Source organism: Gavialis gangeticus, unplaced genomic scaffold (assembly GCF_001723915.1).
Source record: "Gavialis gangeticus isolate Ggan-Ray unplaced genomic scaffold, GavGan_comp1, whole genome shotgun sequence".
In the NCBI taxonomy this organism is placed as follows: domain Eukaryota; kingdom Metazoa; phylum Chordata; order Crocodylia; family Gavialidae; genus Gavialis; species Gavialis gangeticus.
In genome coordinates, this window is record NW_017728997.1 from 26,042,180 (window position 1) to 26,060,222 (window position 18,043).

The 18,043-nt window shown below is 41.3% G+C and overlaps 1 protein-coding gene across 1 annotated transcript in view; it reads left to right on the forward strand.

The window, feature by feature from the left end:
- DNAH12 (dynein axonemal heavy chain 12) overlaps positions 1–18,043 on the forward strand; it is a 208,952-nt gene that overhangs the window by 129,005 nt on the left and 61,904 nt on the right. The window contains exons 48-57 of the mRNA XM_019504991.1: positions 13–130; positions 738–900; positions 1,946–2,026; positions 6,150–6,326; positions 6,796–6,927; positions 8,367–8,456; positions 11,138–11,278; positions 12,960–13,201; positions 13,525–13,672; positions 16,823–16,968. Of these exons, the coding sequence (XP_019360536.1) occupies positions 13–130; positions 738–900; positions 1,946–2,026; positions 6,150–6,326; positions 6,796–6,927; positions 8,367–8,456; positions 11,138–11,278; positions 12,960–13,201; positions 13,525–13,672; positions 16,823–16,968 (1,438 nt within the window). The remainder of the gene's footprint in view (positions 1–12; positions 131–737; positions 901–1,945; positions 2,027–6,149; positions 6,327–6,795; positions 6,928–8,366; positions 8,457–11,137; positions 11,279–12,959; positions 13,202–13,524; positions 13,673–16,822; positions 16,969–18,043) is intronic.

An 18,043-nucleotide genomic window follows, 5' to 3' on the forward strand; every position in this document is an offset into this window, starting at 1 on the left:
CTTCACGTAGAGCCCTTGAACGTGTGGCTAATAAGTTCTTAGAAACACTTCAGCTCACAGACAATGAACGTCAAGAAGTTGTACCCATCTGTAAACACTTCCATACTTCTGTTTTGTCACTCTCTTCAAAGTTAGTTTGTATATCTTTTTAAAACAGTCCAATTTTTTTTCATGTAAATAAATGTAAAAAGATGGAAATGATTACTACTTATGTTATTGAACGTGGTAAAATGAAAAATAATAATCTAAAGCAAAAACCTGAAATTCAGGTTATAGGCAAGAAAATACTAGTAAAGAAATTGGCCGATGAACTATATTGCTTAATGAAATTCTTTTACTGATCAACTGTATTATAAAGATCTTTATAAGTTTAGAAAATCTTTAAAAGTAAAATAAAGGTTTTTGTGGGTGAGATCTTTTGTTGGATCAACTGTATGGTTGGGATAGCATCTTGCCCAGGCTTCTTTCCTAGAGCCGTGAGGAAGGGTACTTTAAAGATTCTCTAAGTTTATCCCATCCATGCAGATGGTCCTATAAAAGATATTACCCACAAAAAAAATCCTTTCTTGCATTTTTTCTGGACCCTCATGTCTACAACATCACAAAGCACTACTAGAAGTGGAACAGTCATTCTTTAAACTAACTGATCCTCCCATTAGTTGTCAGACCTTTAATTTTAATCCCACCTTTTAAGTTCAATTTGCTATAATTAGAAAGATAATCTTTCTATTCCATAGATTCTTGCAAGACTTAGGACGACATAATTATGTTACTCCTACATCTTACCTTGAACTTATTGCTGCCTTCCGACAACTTCTGACTCAGAAACGTGACACTGTGATGAAAGCAAAAAAAGGATATATAAATGGACTAGATAAACTAGCTTTTGCTGAATCGCAGGTAAGCAGATGCACTGGCTTAGCACCGAAATGCAAATCAGAAACATAACAGTTGCTAGAAAGACAAGCACAAAGCAGATCTTTGAATCAGAACTACAACATTTTTCAGGGTGAGGAACATAATTCAGATTCTTATATCTCAGATCCCCTTCTGAATTTAGTTCTAAGTCTAATGAAAACCAGTAAAAACATTTTTGACTCTGATATGGCCAAAATCTCAACAGAATTTGTGGTTTGTACAAAATGTACCAAAATGACAGAGTTCTAATGTACAAGGTGAAATATTTTCACAATCCAAGACATTGCATTTTGGACAGAATGCTCGAGAGTGCTATTGTGAGACTGTTCCAGTGAATAATCCAAACATGAGCCTTAATTTAATTTGAAAAATCTCTTTAATATCTCACATGTATTTTGTTCCAAATACCATGTCTTTAGTTTATCAACAAGTCTCTAATTTCCTATTTCAATCTCCAATTAGGGAAAGATTTGTAGGTTTTATAGACTTCAGTCTTAAATAATAGAACCATGATTTTTTTTCCCTGCGTGTATTCAGGAAATGTGCATTCCCTTATGGACCACACCCAGATCGTCCAAGTAATCTTTGCTTCCAATTCAGTAACCTTCTGTTCATGCAAAGTGTCCCTCAGTGGTTCTTGCACTCACAGCAGTGTCTTAGAAACTAAAAACAAGATAAATAGATTCTTTCCATTTTTCTGCAGTCGTTATGTATTTATTTTGTTGTGATAGAGGTTAGAGATCTTAGCTTTACACTGCCTAGCATAGGGTAAACATATAACAAAGAGATAACCTTTTGCTGGATAAAATCCTGGCCTTACTGAAGTACATGACAGTTTTACTACTGATTTCAGTAGAATATAATTTCACATACTATTTTCATACTTTTTATTATTATAATATTGATGTTTCTCTGATCTGAATCTGGGTAATATATTTGATTTAAGATCACAGTTACATTTTTCTTTTATTTGCACTATTTAAAATATTTGCTACTGTGATAATTTTATAAGGAAATGTCTGTCTAGGTTGGAGAAATGAAGCAAGAATTGGTTGATTTGAAGCCTAAACTGGAGCAAGCTAAACTGGATAATGCAAATATGATGAAGGTAGAACTATACAGATATTTTTTCATTGATAAAATACTTGATTTTCTGTTTGTCATGGCCTGAAAATTATTTTAATTAAGAATTATCATGTTGAAAAAAGGGGATTTCCAAATGTTTCAGTAAATATGGACATGCATATCCTCCCAACAGAAGCTGTTGCTGATGAAAGCTCCTATGAAAGCTGTACCCCATAGTGCAAACACTGGCACATGATTCACAAAACAAACTATTAAGATTTCAAATAAGAATCCAGAGTGTCAAAACATTCTGCCCTGTTGTGGTCTTCCTGTGAGTTCTTTGCAAGATGAAAGTTGTTCTGTTATCTTTCCATAATCAAAAAAGAAAAGTGGAAGTGAAGAGCTGGCATTTTGTGGGGCGGAGCCTTGAGTCTAAAAAGGTTGAGAACCATACCCTGTGGCACTCTGATAAAGAACTGTTCTTCAGGAATAAACCCCATTTGAGAGGAGTGTCAAACATATGGTCTGTGGTCCAGATAGGTCCTGTAGAGCTGCTCTGTCTATCCTGGCAGGAAACTGGAAATTGAGGGGAGTGGCTTGCCACAGAATCTGGGGCCCATGTGCTTGGATGGGCATAGTAATTGGTGGCAGGAGGGCGAATTATGGCTGATACAGCCTCAATCACCTTCCAGCCACTTTGCCTACTGCCACAGCCTATCTCCTTGACCACAAACCCCACTGCTGGCCCATGCTGGAGTCATCACCACATGCCCTATGCAGGAGCCAGAGCTGCCACTATGCTGTAGTGTATACAGAACAGGCATACAGCAGAAGCTGCCATTCTGCCTCTGCATGCCCCCATGCTGGCCCTGGAGCTGTTGTCACCACTGCCACATGCCTTGGGCTGGTGTCAGACTTGTCATAATTGCTGCCACATACCCCAGGCTGAATCTGACCGACAAAGATCCATTCAACCTGGGGCAGAAGGTGAGATTGACACCCCTGACTTAAGGTGTACAGTAGACTCAGTCCAGTAATATATTTTACAGCTCCTTTGATTAGGAGTTCTTTTACATGTTGCAAATACTTTTGTTAATGTTTTGCATGAATCCAAAATACTGATTGTGTGAGGCCTGTCCAAATGGGAAGAGGCTAGAGTTATGAAAAGAGATTATCCAGTGTTAGTTTTTTTTTTAATGCACAAATGTGGCTTACAGCATGAGTGTGAATAGTATGGATACATCATCTGCATAATAATATGCTTACTGTACAGTAGGGCTGTGCAAAACAGCTGTATTTCAAGTCGGTTTTGGATTCGGCCGTTTCAGAGTACAGTGATTTATTTTGGTGTTTTAGATCACTGTCTTGTTTTGTTTCCACCGAATTGCCTCTGAACCTGTTTCTACTGCCCAGCCAGGTGGTGCTTGAGGCTGGGGACTGCAGGGCCCCATCAGGGAGCAGGACGGGACTGTGGGTGGCTCATCCAGGGAAGGGGGAGGGCCCATGCCTTCCGTGCAGGCAAGGAGACCCCCGCGCAGATCTCTGATCCCTGTCATGTCAGGTCACAGGGCAGGGAAGCAGCGCAGAGTAGTGAGCAAGCCTACTGGTTCCTGCTGTGCAACTTGGCTACACAGGGAGTAGATTGTCTGCCCCACACTGCCCTGGATCTCTGCTCCCTGTGGACCCAGGTCGTGCAGCAAGAACCAGCACTGGCCTGCCACACAACCTGGCTCTGTAGGGAGCAGAGATCTGTGTTGGGGTCTTCTTGCCACCGCTGCCCTCCCCATGCAGCTCCGTGTCACGAGGGCAGCGGCAGCAAAGAGACCCCCAGTGTGGATCTCTGCTCCCTGTGGAGCCAAGTTGCGCAGCAGGGCAGCAGCATACAGCTGTTTCCCTGCAAGTCTGGCTCTGAAACGCTGAAATTTTCCAAAACATTTCTGAAACATTTTGGATGCCTCGTTTCATTTCAGAGATGTTTTGGAGCCTTCCGTTTTGATTTAGATTTGGTGTTTTGGGCACCGAAACAGCCTGAAACACCTCCAAAATGAAATGGCTGCTGAAATTTTGCACAGCCCTACTGTACGTTATATTTTGTCCATACTTCAGAGCCTTAACTGTTCAGAAGTGGGCTTTCAAGTGAATGAGAGGGGTTGTTCTCTAGTAGTCCTGTATGCTATTTCTAACATGAGATATGAGTTCAGGCTTTGGACTGTGTTCTTTTTCAGTAGGCCTGTAGTTGTGAGAATTGTAGATGTAATAGTTATAATGATCCCTCAAACCTCTTAATCTGAGGGATGAAGAGTGGCTTTGCAGCGAAGGTCTTTTTTTGTGCTCTGGAAGGGAAATTCATAGCTACTATCTATTAGATCTGGTTCTTCCATGGGTATGAACATTCATCAGTGTGTTAGGGAGTCTGAATAGGACTTCTGAGTACAAGACAAGACCCTGAATTTTGAAATGCCCATCATTACATGCACTGAAATTATAGGCTGGGATTTTGAGACTAGCTTCCTTAAATATTACAACCCAAGTAAATACATATGATTGGTCTTATGGGATGTTATGATGGGACCAGAGAAAGGCAAGTTAACTATGGATGTATTTGTGAAGCTGATTATACCTTTAAAATATTTTTTGCAAATGCATTTATATATCTTCCTCCTCATAAAGTTGTACTCCAGGCCAGACTCTCCAACAACTGCTGTACAGTAAGCTTTGAGGAAACTAGACGTCACTGTTATGGCAACTGGGGAGAATTAGGGGCAGGAAAATCATTACACTGAATAATGTTGATTCCTCACTTGAAAATACAATAGATATAGTCTGTTACAGACTATAACTATATTTTAAGTTGCTGCCTATGTACACAACAGTATCGAGTAAGTTTTCTACCTTTTATATTGTAAGCACACTTTTAAAAGTCTTGTCTGTGTTTAGTATTGTTGTTAGATGTGGCGTGTTTTATGATGGGAATTTCAAATTTTTGGGGACTGAGGGAAGGGGTTGACAACATACAGCTCACAAGCTGGATCTGGCCCATCATGCTGTGTGGCTTTGGCAGTGGCCTTTAGCAGCATTCCACCAGCAGAAGACTTAGCTGTGCTGTTGCTGGTTAGTGAGGAGCTGTGCCCGTGCCATAGCTGAGGGGCAGGGAGAAACAGCTGCAGGCTGTGGCTCTGAAAAGTTGCCAACCACTGATCTAAGGTACAATCCAGTTTGGTTTCAGGGGTGCCTACATTTCAAAGTTGGAATGTCCAACATCTAGGTGTCTTGACACAAGAGCACAGTACAATTTGATCAGGTGTAGGTGCATATGTTCTCTCTACAGTGGTGAGTACCTTCAGAGAGCAACCCAGGAAGCCCAGAAGTGCCAAAAACTAGGCAGTGGGAAATGCTGAGCACAGGGGAGATGGTGATCACCATTTGCCCAGTAGCTTGTTGAATAAAAATATTCACCCAGGAAGTGAGTTGAAGGCCTGGGTTATAGGCCCTTTCCAGCCTGAAAAGATTCAAACCCACGAGTCCCACTTCCCGTAATCACCAACAGATTTATTTGTATGGGGGACATCCTCCATCTCTCCTACCGACGTGTCACTCTGCATACAAAACTGCAGGAGTCATGCAGCTAGAAGACAAGCAAGAGGGAGTTCTCTATTTTGGTGGTTGCAACAGTCCTCCACAGGGAAAGAGGCCTCAGTTCTGGTCCTTGCTGCTAGCATGATTTCTGCCTTTTTTTTTTAACCAATGGATGGTCTAATGTAAAATACAGAAAGACTCCATGGTTTGGATGCCTCTAAGGCCAGAACTGATATTGTACCCAGAGTGCCTTTACTTAGAACAAAGAACACCACTCTCAGTTCCACATCTTGTTTCAGATTGAAAGCTATTTATGATTCTTTCAGCTAACTAATTGTGTCTGTATACGTAACGATATGAATTCAGTGGTGTCATGTTACTCTTACAAAATTCTGTTTATGTGTTGATCTTTTCTGTTTATGTTCAGGAGATAATTCGTAATGCACATCAGGTTAATATAAATTAAAAGGGATTTATATACTAACTTGAAATATCCAATTAGCTAAAACAACCACTCTAATTTATATCTTCAGGTAGCTGATCAATTAATCGCTGTTTATGAGATACTTGATGATCTTTGTTGTCCTTAGATTATAGAGAAGGAGTCTGCAGAAGTGGAAGCAAAAAGGAAAACTGTGAAAATAGATGAAGAGATTGCAACAGAGAAAGCAGCAGAAGCCCAGGAATTGAAAAATGAATGTGAGAGTGACCTGGCAGAAGCAATTCCAGCCCTTGAAGCAGCACTTGCTGCACTTGACACTCTGAAGGCAAGCTAAAAAAAAAACTCTAAAGAGTTATTTAATGTTTCTGCACAATTGGAGTTATTTGCCCAAGAATCCATTAAGAAGGCAACAAAAGTTTTAAAATTTTTGTTGTTTCAGTTTTTGACACCAAGATACACAGTTGCAGTTCAGTAGATTTTCTCCTTGCATTATTTCTCAGAATGCAAGAACACTTTTTTTTAGAATCTTATTTTGCTTTTGGGACACAAAGAAAGGACTGCTGTGTTTGAACACTACTTTTTATATGTTTTTGTCATCAGCTTAAACCACATGGGTCTTTATCATAGAAGGAAGCTGTTTTCCTCATACAAGGTGAACAAACATCCTCAGCTCTTACTGTCTCAGTGGGAATTAAAATCTCTCAGTAGTTTGAAGGATTATACCTCACTTTGATATTTTTAATGTAATACTTTAATCTGTGCATTTTATTTTTAAAATGTCGCTTTCGTTTTAGCCTTCTGACATAACAATTGTGAAATCAATGAAAAATCCCCCATCTGGTGTCAAACTAGTGATGGCTGCTGTCTGTGTCATGAAAGACATAAAACCTGAAAAAATTGCAGATCCTACAGGGACCGGAGGCAAGGTAAAATGGTGGATAGCAAGTTTTAAATAAAAAAATCATAATATGTTTAATTCTTCTCAACATATAGCCCTTTTTCTCAAATGAAAAAATATAAATACATATTCTCAAGATCTCATAAAATTGGCAGATGTTTACAAAGCCATATATAATAAAACCATGTATGCAGGTTGTCTACTGCCATAAGGAGAAAACAAAACTTCTAACCTGTATACTGTAGTATTATGGAACCGCTTGTGAGAGAACTCAGGTAATTTACTTGGCATTCTGTAAGGATGCATCTCCAAATAACCACCTCTCCCCCAGTATGATTTTAGGTTGGATTTGGGGAAATATTTGCCCTCGCAGATTTCTCTGCCCCTGACTGCCTCCTTAGAGAGAAGTCACCTTCATGAAACATGAGCAGTTAAGAATTTTTTCCTCTTTTTCTTGACATTGTCATCTAGATAAGGAGCCTCTTTCTGATATTAGGACATTAGGGTAGCTAAGGCCGTAAATTAGAAATATATCTGAGGAAATAAAGTGGCAGATTCTCTGGATTAGTAGTACTAATTTACTTGAATCTAAGATGAGGTGTTTTTCTCTAGTCAGCATGGGAGAAAAATCTCTTGTCTTAGATTCACAGACAAGGTGACCCAAAACAACCTCCTGTTTCTCCCCAACTCCACTTCCTGTCTGCAACTTCTGCTCCCTACCCCCCCCCCCTTACTGTCAGCTGTAGCTTGGCTCTGGCTCAGGCTGGGTTCCCTCCCAGGCACAGAGCACATGGACACTCTGTCCCCTGCCCAGCTAATCAGCAGCTTTGACACTGCTGCATGGCCTGGCAGGGTCTGAGCATTCATGTGCCGTGTTTCAGGAGGGAACAGAACCCAAGCAGCATCTGACAGTAAGGGGTGGAGGGGAATGGGAAGAGGCAGAGATGGCAAGGACCAGAGGTGGGGGGGAAGGGGCAAAGATTGTGGAGAGTTGGAGGGAGGGGCAGGGGCTGTGGGGAGGGGATACCAGTGGGAGAGAGAGGCGGGGAGGCTGCAGGAGGAAGAAGTTGAGTAGGTTGAGGCTAAAGGGAGTTACCTGACACCCCCAGCCACAATTTTCCTGCTGTAGCAGTGAGGGGGGGACGAATGTATGTTGGGTTTAAGACAACCCTCTGATAATTAGATTCTATATCTGAAAAATTATAACAAATTTATATTTTTTTCCTGATATAGAATCTAATTATGGGGGTGGTCATCTTAAATTTAGAGTAGACTTTGATTTGAGTAAATACAACATATTAAGTCTGCAGAATACCACCCTTCTGGACTAAATCCTGAAATCTGCCATGTTCCTGATTCTTAACAAACTTGTGTAATGCGTATACATGATTGTCTTAAGTAGAGACTATTTATGGATTCTTTTTAGTTTTTAAAATTTTAGATTTTAGTTTCCAATTCTCTTTTCAGGTCTTTGATTACTGGGGGCCTAGCAAGAAACTTCTGGGTGACATGAATTTCTTGAAGGATCTGAAAGAATATGACAAAGATAATATTCCAGTAAGTGTTTATTCAGTGCTTTTTTAAATGATTACTTTGCTTCCAAAAAACAAACATATAGGCTAATATACCAGGCAGCAAATTCACCACTAGCTTCAATGGAAATAATCTGAATAAAAAAGAAGTTGAGTCGAAAGCTGGAAATCTCTGTTGACCTGAGAGCTTTTATAAGAATGTGTGAAGCTTCGGTCCCTGATTTGATTCAGTGGATATTTGTCCCGATTCTATCCAACTTACAGACTATTCATCCAGCCCATCCTTCCTTAGCTTGCCTGCAAGAATGTTGTGGGAGGCTGTATCAAAAGCCTTGCTAAAGTCACGGTATGCCACATCCACTGGTATCCCCACATCCACAGAGCCAATCAGGTTGGTCAGGCAACACTTGCCTTTGGTGAATCCTTGCTCACTGTTCCTGATCACCTTCTTCTCCAAGTGCTTAGAAACAGATTCTTTGAGGATTTGCTCCATGATTTATTCAGGGACTGGGGTGAGGCTGACTGGTCTGTAGTTCCCTGGATCCTCCTTTTTCCCTTTCTTAAATATGGGCACTATATTTGCCCTTTTCCAATCATCTGGGACCTCTCCTGGTTGCTATGAGTTTTCAAATGGCCAGTGGCTCTACAATCCCATTGGTTAACTCCCTCAGCACTCTCTGGTGTATCCTGTTTTGCACCATGGACTTTTATATGTCTAGCTTTTCTAAATATAGCAAAAGCTGCGTTAACTGGCACCTTATTAGCCGGAGAACTCTATTAACCAGCATCTGAGGGATGCGGCAAAAGTGAAAGTACCACTTCTGGGGGACTTCCTGTTTTTCTTTGCCACTTCTTCAGCCCTTGGCCCAGGGCAAAGCGGCCTGTGCAGGGTAAAGCAGCTTGCATGGGGCTCCCCTCCTTGTCCCCCGGCACACTGACGCCAGGGTGTGCACCAGACAGTGCACATTTGATTAACCGGCATTCCCCATTCTCAGGGGATGCCGCATAACAGAGCTTTTACTGTAGTCCCTAACCTATTATTTCACCGCAGTTGGCTGCTCACCTCCTCCCCAAACTGTGCTGCCAGGTGCAGTTGTCTGGGAGCTGACCTTACCTGTGAAGACTGAGGCAAACTAGGCATTGAGCACTTCAGCCATTTCTTCATCCTCTGTCATTAGGTTGCCTCCCCAATTTAGTAAGGGACCCACACTTTCCCTGATCCTCCTCTTATTGACATATTTGTAGAAACCCTTCTCACTGTCTTTCACGTCTCTTGCTAGCTGCAACTCCAATTGCGCTTTGCCCTGCCTGATTTCATCCCTGCATGTCCAAGCAATACCCTTATACTTTTCCTTAGTTGTTTGTCCAGGTTTCCACTTCTTATAAGCTTCCCTTTTGTGATTTAGCTTACTAAAGAGTTCCCTGCTCAGCCAAGCTGGTCTTCTGCCGTATTTGCTAGTCTTCCTGCACGTCGGGATGGTTTGTTCCTGTACTCTCAGTAAGGTTTCTTTAAAGTACAGCCAGCTCTCCTGGACTCCTCCCCCACTTAGACTGGCTCCCCAATGGATCCTGCCCACAAATTCCCTGAGTGAGTCAGAGTGTGCTTTTCTGAAGTCCAGGATCCTGCTGCTCTCCTTCCTTTCTTTCCACAGGATCCTGAGCTCAATCATCTTGTAGCCACTGCTGCCCAACTTGCCATCAATTACTACATTCCCTACCAATTCCTCCTTGTTCGTGAGCAATAGGTCAACAAGAGCATGGCTCCTAGTTGGCTGCTTCAGCACTTGTACTAAGAATTTGTCCCCAACGCTCTCCAAAAACTTCCTGAATTGCCTGCGCATTGGTATATCGCCCTCCCAGCAGATGTCAGGGTGATTGCAGTCCCCCATGAGAACCAGGGCCCATGATCAGGAAACTTCTGCTAGCTGTTTGAAGAAAGCCTCATCCACCAATTCCTCCCTGTGTGGTCGTCTGTAGCAGACCCTCCCACCACAACATCACCCTTGTTGCTCTCCCCTCTCACTCTAATCCAGAGACTTTCAGCAGGCCTATCTCCAGTTTCATACTGGAGCTCTGAGCAATCATACAGCTCTTTTACATAAAGTGCAACTCCTGCTCCTCTTCTCCCCTGCTTGTCCTTCTTGGATGATTTGTACCCATCCTTGACAGTCATGTTAGCTATCCCACGAAGTGTCTGTTAATCCAATCATGTCATAGCTCCATGACTGTGCAAGGACTTCCAGTTTTTCCTGCTTCTTTCCCGGGCTTTGTGTATTCATGTGCATGCACCTAAGGGTATGTAGCCAATAGTCCTGATTTCTCAGGAAGAATGGGAAAACCTCCGCTGTTGTCCACTCCTGCTTGGTCTTCCTCTAGGTCACTCACTTCCCCACATACTCTCAAGGCTTTGGTCTCCATCCCCTGGCAAACCTAGTTTAAAGCCCTTTTCAATAAGTTAGTGAGCCTGTCTGCAAAGATGCTCTTTCCTCTCTTCGTCAGTAGTGGAAGAAGAATCTGTGCTGTTGTCTGTCATCTATTTGAATAAAAAGTCTCTCTCTGCATGGGTTTAGCTATCCAGGAATGTGTGAGCAATAGGTCTTTTAAAAAAGCTAGGTTTTCCTAAATCAGACCAGTGAAGAAATGGTACAGAACTGGGCTCTTGATAAATAGCATTTTCATACAGCTGTCATGTTTTTTATCATCTAGGTGGCGATCATGCAGAAGATTCGTTCTGAATATTTGACTAATCCTGAGTTTGATCCCCCTAAGGTGGCTAAAGCATCTTCAGCAGCTGAGGGTTTGTGTAAATGGATTATGGCAATGGAAGTCTATGATAGAGTTGCAAAGGTATGGTTTTGATCCCAGCCCTGCAGACTTGCAATGACCCCCCTGGAAACCGCATACATATGAGGGGTGCAAATCTAGGTTTTGTATTATGATTGAAGTTAATCTGAAACTGAAAGGCTCTTTGTCAGAAACTGAATGAAGGATGATTCATTTAAAATGTAAGAAGCACAGAGTAAATTAATTCTGTGCAGATTTGTTTGAGAGCAGATACCTGTCAGATTTGATAGGGACAAGGTACAAATAAGATATAGACTGACATGCAGAACTTCCACTTCTATCTAAAACTGTAGTAGCAGCTACATATATAAAAGAGGCCATCTTAAGTTGCATGGTCCAGACAGTCCAGGCTTGTGGGTGGTCAAGCTTTTAGAGGGCAGATCAAGTGGAAAGCTGTGAGCGGCATTAGTGAATAAAATAGAACCTGCATCATGATCTATGTCCATTCTAATAAGAAGCTTTGAAGAGTATGATTTGTGTGCTTTTATTTCAAATGATGCAGCCTAAATTGCCATTTATAAATTGAAAATAATTTATAGTATACATGAAGCATTTTTTTTGCTTAGTGAAAGATATGTAGAAACCATGTTCTTTGAGGTTTTTTATGTAGGTTTTTTAACCTAGAGAGAAATTTAAAAAGCGCGCACATTTCTGTTTACCGTAGTCATCATCTATTTCCCTGTGATATTTTTGGCATTAGTAGTGCTATTGCTGTTGTCATAATCAGATATTGGTTCCAACTCTTTGGCAGGCATCACCATATTATGTTCACTGCATCTGTAGCAGTTTTCTTTCTTAGGTGCATAAGTTTCAGAGCCTGGTTAATATTTATTTTCTTTATTCAAGTGAGATAAATTGAATATATTTTAAGACTTAGAGTGGATGGTCAGCTAACACACCAAGTAAGATGTAGTCCATTTACAATGTCAGGACCCACTTTTCTATTTATCATCATGGTGTCTTCCCAGATATTAATATTACAAAATCTTTTCCTTTATCCCCTTGGTATACTGACCCAAAGTGTTATGTTAAATTACTGGTGCACATACATGTGTATCAGCTAAAGTTTGAGAGGCAAGGATTTTGTGATGTCTATTATTGGACCAACTGCATAGTCAGGGGAGCTGCTGGACAAGCTTTCAGGCATCAAGGTCAGGCCATTTGATGAAGGACACTTGGGCTTCTTGAAGACATGGAAACAAAAAACAAAACAGCACTTTACTTTAAACTTGGAGTACTCCTGTGCTGAGCCCAGCACATGCCCAGAAGAGGCATTTGTTGCACCCAGCTTTCCCAATGTCTGTATAGATTTGGTGGTTTAGTGAGGCTTTTTTGGTGCTTTTAGTGAGGATGATTGAATCAGCTATTAACTAAAAGTGCCAAAAAGCCATGTTGAATCACCGGATCCATACAGACGCTGTGGAGCTGAGCCGCAGTAATGTGCTGCTGCTTCCAGTAAAGTGTGGTTTGTTTATTTTCCCCCATGTCTGCCAGCACCCTTGATGCCTATGCTTGTCCAATAGTTCTCCCAAATATAGTTGGTCCATTGATAAATATCACAAAAAATTCTTGCCTCTTGGACATTTCCTGGGCCGTCATGGCAACAACAGTACTCCAGCCTTACTACAACAGTGAAGTTGTAATATACAGGTTTAATATTGGCGCATTAATTCTAATTGAATAGGTTGTTGCTCCTAAGAAAGCCCGTTTAGGAGAAGCGCAGCAGTCTTTAGCAGAGACTTTGGCACTATTAAATCAGAAGAGAGATGAGCTTACGTCAGTGGAAAATCGTTTGGCAGCTTTGCAACAAACCTTTGAGGAAAAAACTGAAGAAAAGGCTCGTCTAGAATTCCAGGTGGATCTGTGCGCTAAGAAACTAGAAAGAGCAGAAAAGTTGATTGGAGGCCTTGGTGGAGAAAAATCAAGGTCAGCCACATACACAAATCCAAGTTCTGTTTTCCTGAGCCTTTAATTTTCTGCCCCCTCATTTGAAGACTGTGATGTTTCAGGTCCTTTGAAAAATTCCAAAGGGGTTTACCTTTGCCATTTGAAAGGGGCCCATCAAAACGCTTGGAAAAAAATCAGGAGGTTTTTTTATAGCAACAGTTAACAGCATAAATGCAATGTTTTAATCCTCCTTTTGAATTTCACTCTTAACAAACAGGGAGAATACAAGTTGACAATGTGTACTATTAATACTATGCATGCAGAGGTTTTAACCTTCTTTTACTCTGTATTTTTGCTTTTAGATGGTGTAATGCTGCAAAAGATCTTCAAAATACTTATGATAATTTGACAGGAGATGTTCTGGTATCAGCTGGAGTAATAGCTTATCTGGGTGCTTTCACTGCTGGTTTCCGACAAGAGTGTACTAAAGATTGGAGCAAGTTGTGCAAGGTTAGAAAGGTTATCTTGAATTTAAATAGTACTTTCATACCAGGCATTTTCAAAATGCTTTAAAATCTGAGAGCCAAATCCAGAAATTTTCCTTTGTATGTTTTTTCCATATGTGCATTCCCTTGGAGTGTATATGTACCTCAAGCACTTGCATTCTAAGATGTTTTTTCCCCAGCAGTACCCAAATCATGCATTTATATCCTACCTTTCTATGTGCTGGATGCCAAAGATCCAGAGATATGTGCTTCCAGCTCCTGAGCTCTTCTCTACCATCTTGGCTTGAGACTGAAATTATGAATTCCCTTTTTTTTATCTTCTGTCTTTTTTCATTTTTAAAACTTGAAAAAGCTTTTTCTTTCCTTTTCCATATTTTTACTCTGCTCTTTGTCATTCTCTTGGTGAATCATAAGGCTCTCCTGTCCTATACCATGCAGCTTCACCATGTGAGTGGGCACATCTACACATGCTATTAATGTGATGCAATAAATTCCAGTGCAGTTCATTGCTCCTGGGCACATCACTTGAACCTATGCCCAGAACCACAGCACATTGAACTGGGTCAGAGCAGCCCTGGCTGCAGGGGGTCCAGGGCATCAGCCTGTCAGCTCAGGGCTGCTCCAACCTGGCTCAACATTCTATGGAGGGGCTAGCCAGAGCATGGGGGTGCTCCAGTGCTGGGCTAGCTAGCAGGCAGCCCCTGCACTGAAGCACCCTTATGCCCCAGCCAGCCCCGTCAGCATCTACATGTGCATTGCGGTGCAGTAAATAACACTGCCATAGGATAGTACTTGTGTTTACATGTGCTAACCTACAGTGCCATTTATTAATTTGCTGTGGCCCAATAGGGCTGCGTGTGTAGATACTGAGATTTTAAGCAACTCCACTGTAAACATCTCACGATAAACATCTAGCCAGGTTAAATTAACCTGCAAAGATTGAATCAATTCAGGCTCAGGCTTGTTGAATGTCTGTCTCTAGCCTTAGAGTGACAGAGAGTTCCAGTCTCTCTCTTATAACACACTAATACCTTTACTCTTTGGGGAAATTCCATATCCTAGGGAAGTTCCATCTACAAATGATTGACTTCTGAGGCTAGAAAGGAAAGTGAAGTTCAACTATGATTTGATGCCTCCTTTTTTTGGCTGGGGTGTACATACTGATGACCTGTAAGGTTTTCAGGGAACTTAAAGCTACTTAACAATATCTGAAGCAAAGTCCTTTATGCAGAACCTGCCAGTTACTCTTAAACTGTGTCAAGAGATGTTGTGTTCAGACCAGGATGGACTTCTGGTCCACTTCCAGGTCTCCCAGGGAGCATGCTGGGGGCCCCCCCTGCATGCGCCTGGCTCAGTGACTGGTGCCTCCTGGGTCTGGGGCCACCCAGGGTTCCCCTACAGCCAGTCACTGAACGGGGGGGGGAGGGGGGCATGGAGGGCCCCCCCAGCGCATTTCCTGGAGGAGCTGGAAGTGGACTGGATGTATTTCTGGTCTACTTCTGGGATCACCACTGAGCACATGGGGGGGTTCCCCTGCACTCCTGTAGGTTCCTCCATCTGCCCCATCATCGCAGCGTTCACAAGCTGTGCTGGTACCTTGAGGTATGTAGAAAAAGCATTTAAAGCTGTCTCTACGTCCAAATCACTGATTCTCCAAATTAGCATCGAATCTTCAGATTCGGATTCAACCAGATCTAATCAGGAACAGTGATCCAAATCAATGAATCGAGTCACTATCCATGATTCAAGCCTAATCTGAATCTGAATCGAATACGGTCCATTTCACAAACCCCTATTATTTACACTGCTGAACCAGATATGAAAACAGAAGTTGGGCCATTGGCTTTCAGATATGAAAACAGAAGTTGGTCCAAGCCTTGAGTAAAATCTAAGTACAGTAAAAGCTCTAGTAACCGGCATCTTACAAGCCGGCACGCTCAATTAACCAGCATGCCGGCTTGTAAGATAAAGTGAAACCGGAAGTGCCTACCATGAGACTCCTGGTTTCTCTGAGGCCCCATGGCCTGGGGAAAAGCAGCCTGAGCTGCCAAGCCCCCATGGCCTGGGGGCATAACAGGTTGCACAGGGCTATGCGGGGCCCGCCTCCCTGTTCCGCAGGGCCTGTGGGAGATGTGGAGGGATGCCCCAGACGCGGCGGGAGAAGTGGCAGCCCATGCTGCTCAATTAACCAGCATATTTTGTTATCCAGCATCCCCGATTCCCGGGGGATGCTGGATTACAGAGCTTTTACTGTAAAAGCAAGAGAGCTTCAAGATTTGGTTTTAAATAAATAAAGAAATCGCTTCACAGGCAGGAGGGCCTAGGACTCTAATCAGACTATAATCCTAATTGTGGATAAAATGAATTATAGAAAATTTTGCAATCTTGATAAAAGCCATGTCCCCAAGTAAACTCTTATATTATACTAACGTATTCTCAACAGCACTATTCTTGATACTTTATTATTTCCACCGGATAAAAATGAAACATTTCTAAAGTGTCTAGTATCAAAAGGGTTATACTGACACCCAGAGTGAAATAGCAGTCAAAGGTCATGATTCTACAATCATGATTTAGTTGGTCTAATAAAAGATATCACATCTACCCAAACAGCCTTGCCTGCCTATGATTCTACAAAGAATTCACAAACTTCTACACCCCTCCAGCACCTCATTTAATTCCAGTGAGGATCTTGCTGGCATCTCTTTGCAGTATTGGAGACTTAAGTGTCAGGTACAGCAAGGCAGGAGATTAAAGTTTAAGCTATGATTCTGGAAAGGGACCAGTCATTTTAAAGAAAAATGGTATTATGATTTCTGTCCGGTTCTGATTTTGCTAGTACTGCAGTGTTGTGTTACAACCACAGAATGTATTACAAAAGGATAAAAAAAATCATACAATTCCTACAAAAATTGGGGAAAATTCCTACAAAGATCTCAGAAAAAGTTGGGGGGAAGTCCCTACCAAATATCTAACAAATTGGGGAAAATCTTCCAGTTTTTCTGCAAAAGTGCATTTATTTTCCATTCAATCTTTTTATCATCTTCCATGCTGTGACAAACTATTTAAAGCACATTTTAATAAGCTAATATTTCATGATGAAGCAGTATTTTAATACAAGATAAATATAGAATAGATTTTTTTTTTCTTGTAGGAGAAAAACATCCCTTGTTCTGAGAATTTCTCTTTGAGTAAAATCCTTGGTGACCCAATAAAAATCCGAGCCTGGAATATTGCTGGATTGCCAACAGACATGTTTTCTATAGATAATGGTGTGATTGTTGACAACTCCAGGCGCTGGTATGTAACAAAGCAGCTAATAATTTGCTAAAAGAATAGATTTCAGATAAAACATCATTTTGTTTGTTTATTAGAAACAAGGAAACGAATACCTCAAGCATGTTGTGCATTCTCACCTCCCAGTCCTTTAAATGGAAGTGGAGAGGGCTTAAAATCTTACAGTATTGGAACTAGTATTTGCAATTACTGGCTTTTTCCCCCTTATTGACTACACATAGTTCTTCATTTTTAATTGCCATTGGTAGATCTTATAATGTTCTTAAACTTTCTTTTGAAACAGCTACTGTTAATTTTTAAATGTCTCTACTGTATGCAGTGGCTTCTTAGAGTAAATCAGTTGACTAACGAAACAGCCAAGAAAAGTCAGGTAGCTTCTTCTTTTAAACAGTTTTAGACATGTGTAGAAGCAAAAACTTCAGCTTTACCATTTTGGCACCAGGAAACCCATAAATCTTCTTTGACATGTTTTAGGGATATTTATTCTTGGGTGAAATCCACATCTGTACAGAAAGTCATGCCAAGGTCTTTGCCTTTTTACATCCAATTTAACCTTTTTTTTTGCTGAGTTGAGTCCAATTTAAGCAGGGGGTGCGCTGTTGCACTTGCATCCTGCTTTGGTTCCTGCTCCACCCGAAGTTTTTAAAACCAACTTGGTAGTGGCAGCAGGATTTATATTCAGGCAGCAGTGTTGGAGTCAATTGACTTCATAGCTCATTATAATCTACTTGATTCCTTCTACAATCTTCATTCTGCAGGTGTTAACAACCCTCTCTCCTTTTAAATGGTCTTGATGTTCATCTGCATTGCTGCTGTCTGTTAGCTGCTTCTAGTAATGTGACTCCTATTTCACAGCCCTGCAGACAGTTTTTAACTCTAAAATATTAAACTCTAAACATATTATCTAAGATATGGAAATAACTTTCAGTGAAACATTGGATGCCCTGTCAAGATACTCAAGAAGGCTAGATTTTGTTTTATGACTCTGAAAAAGAGATGTCCATTTAATTCTAATAACTGCAGGACTAATGAAATAATATATTTTGATTTTTTTTTTCTTTGCCTAGCTTGTTCGGGG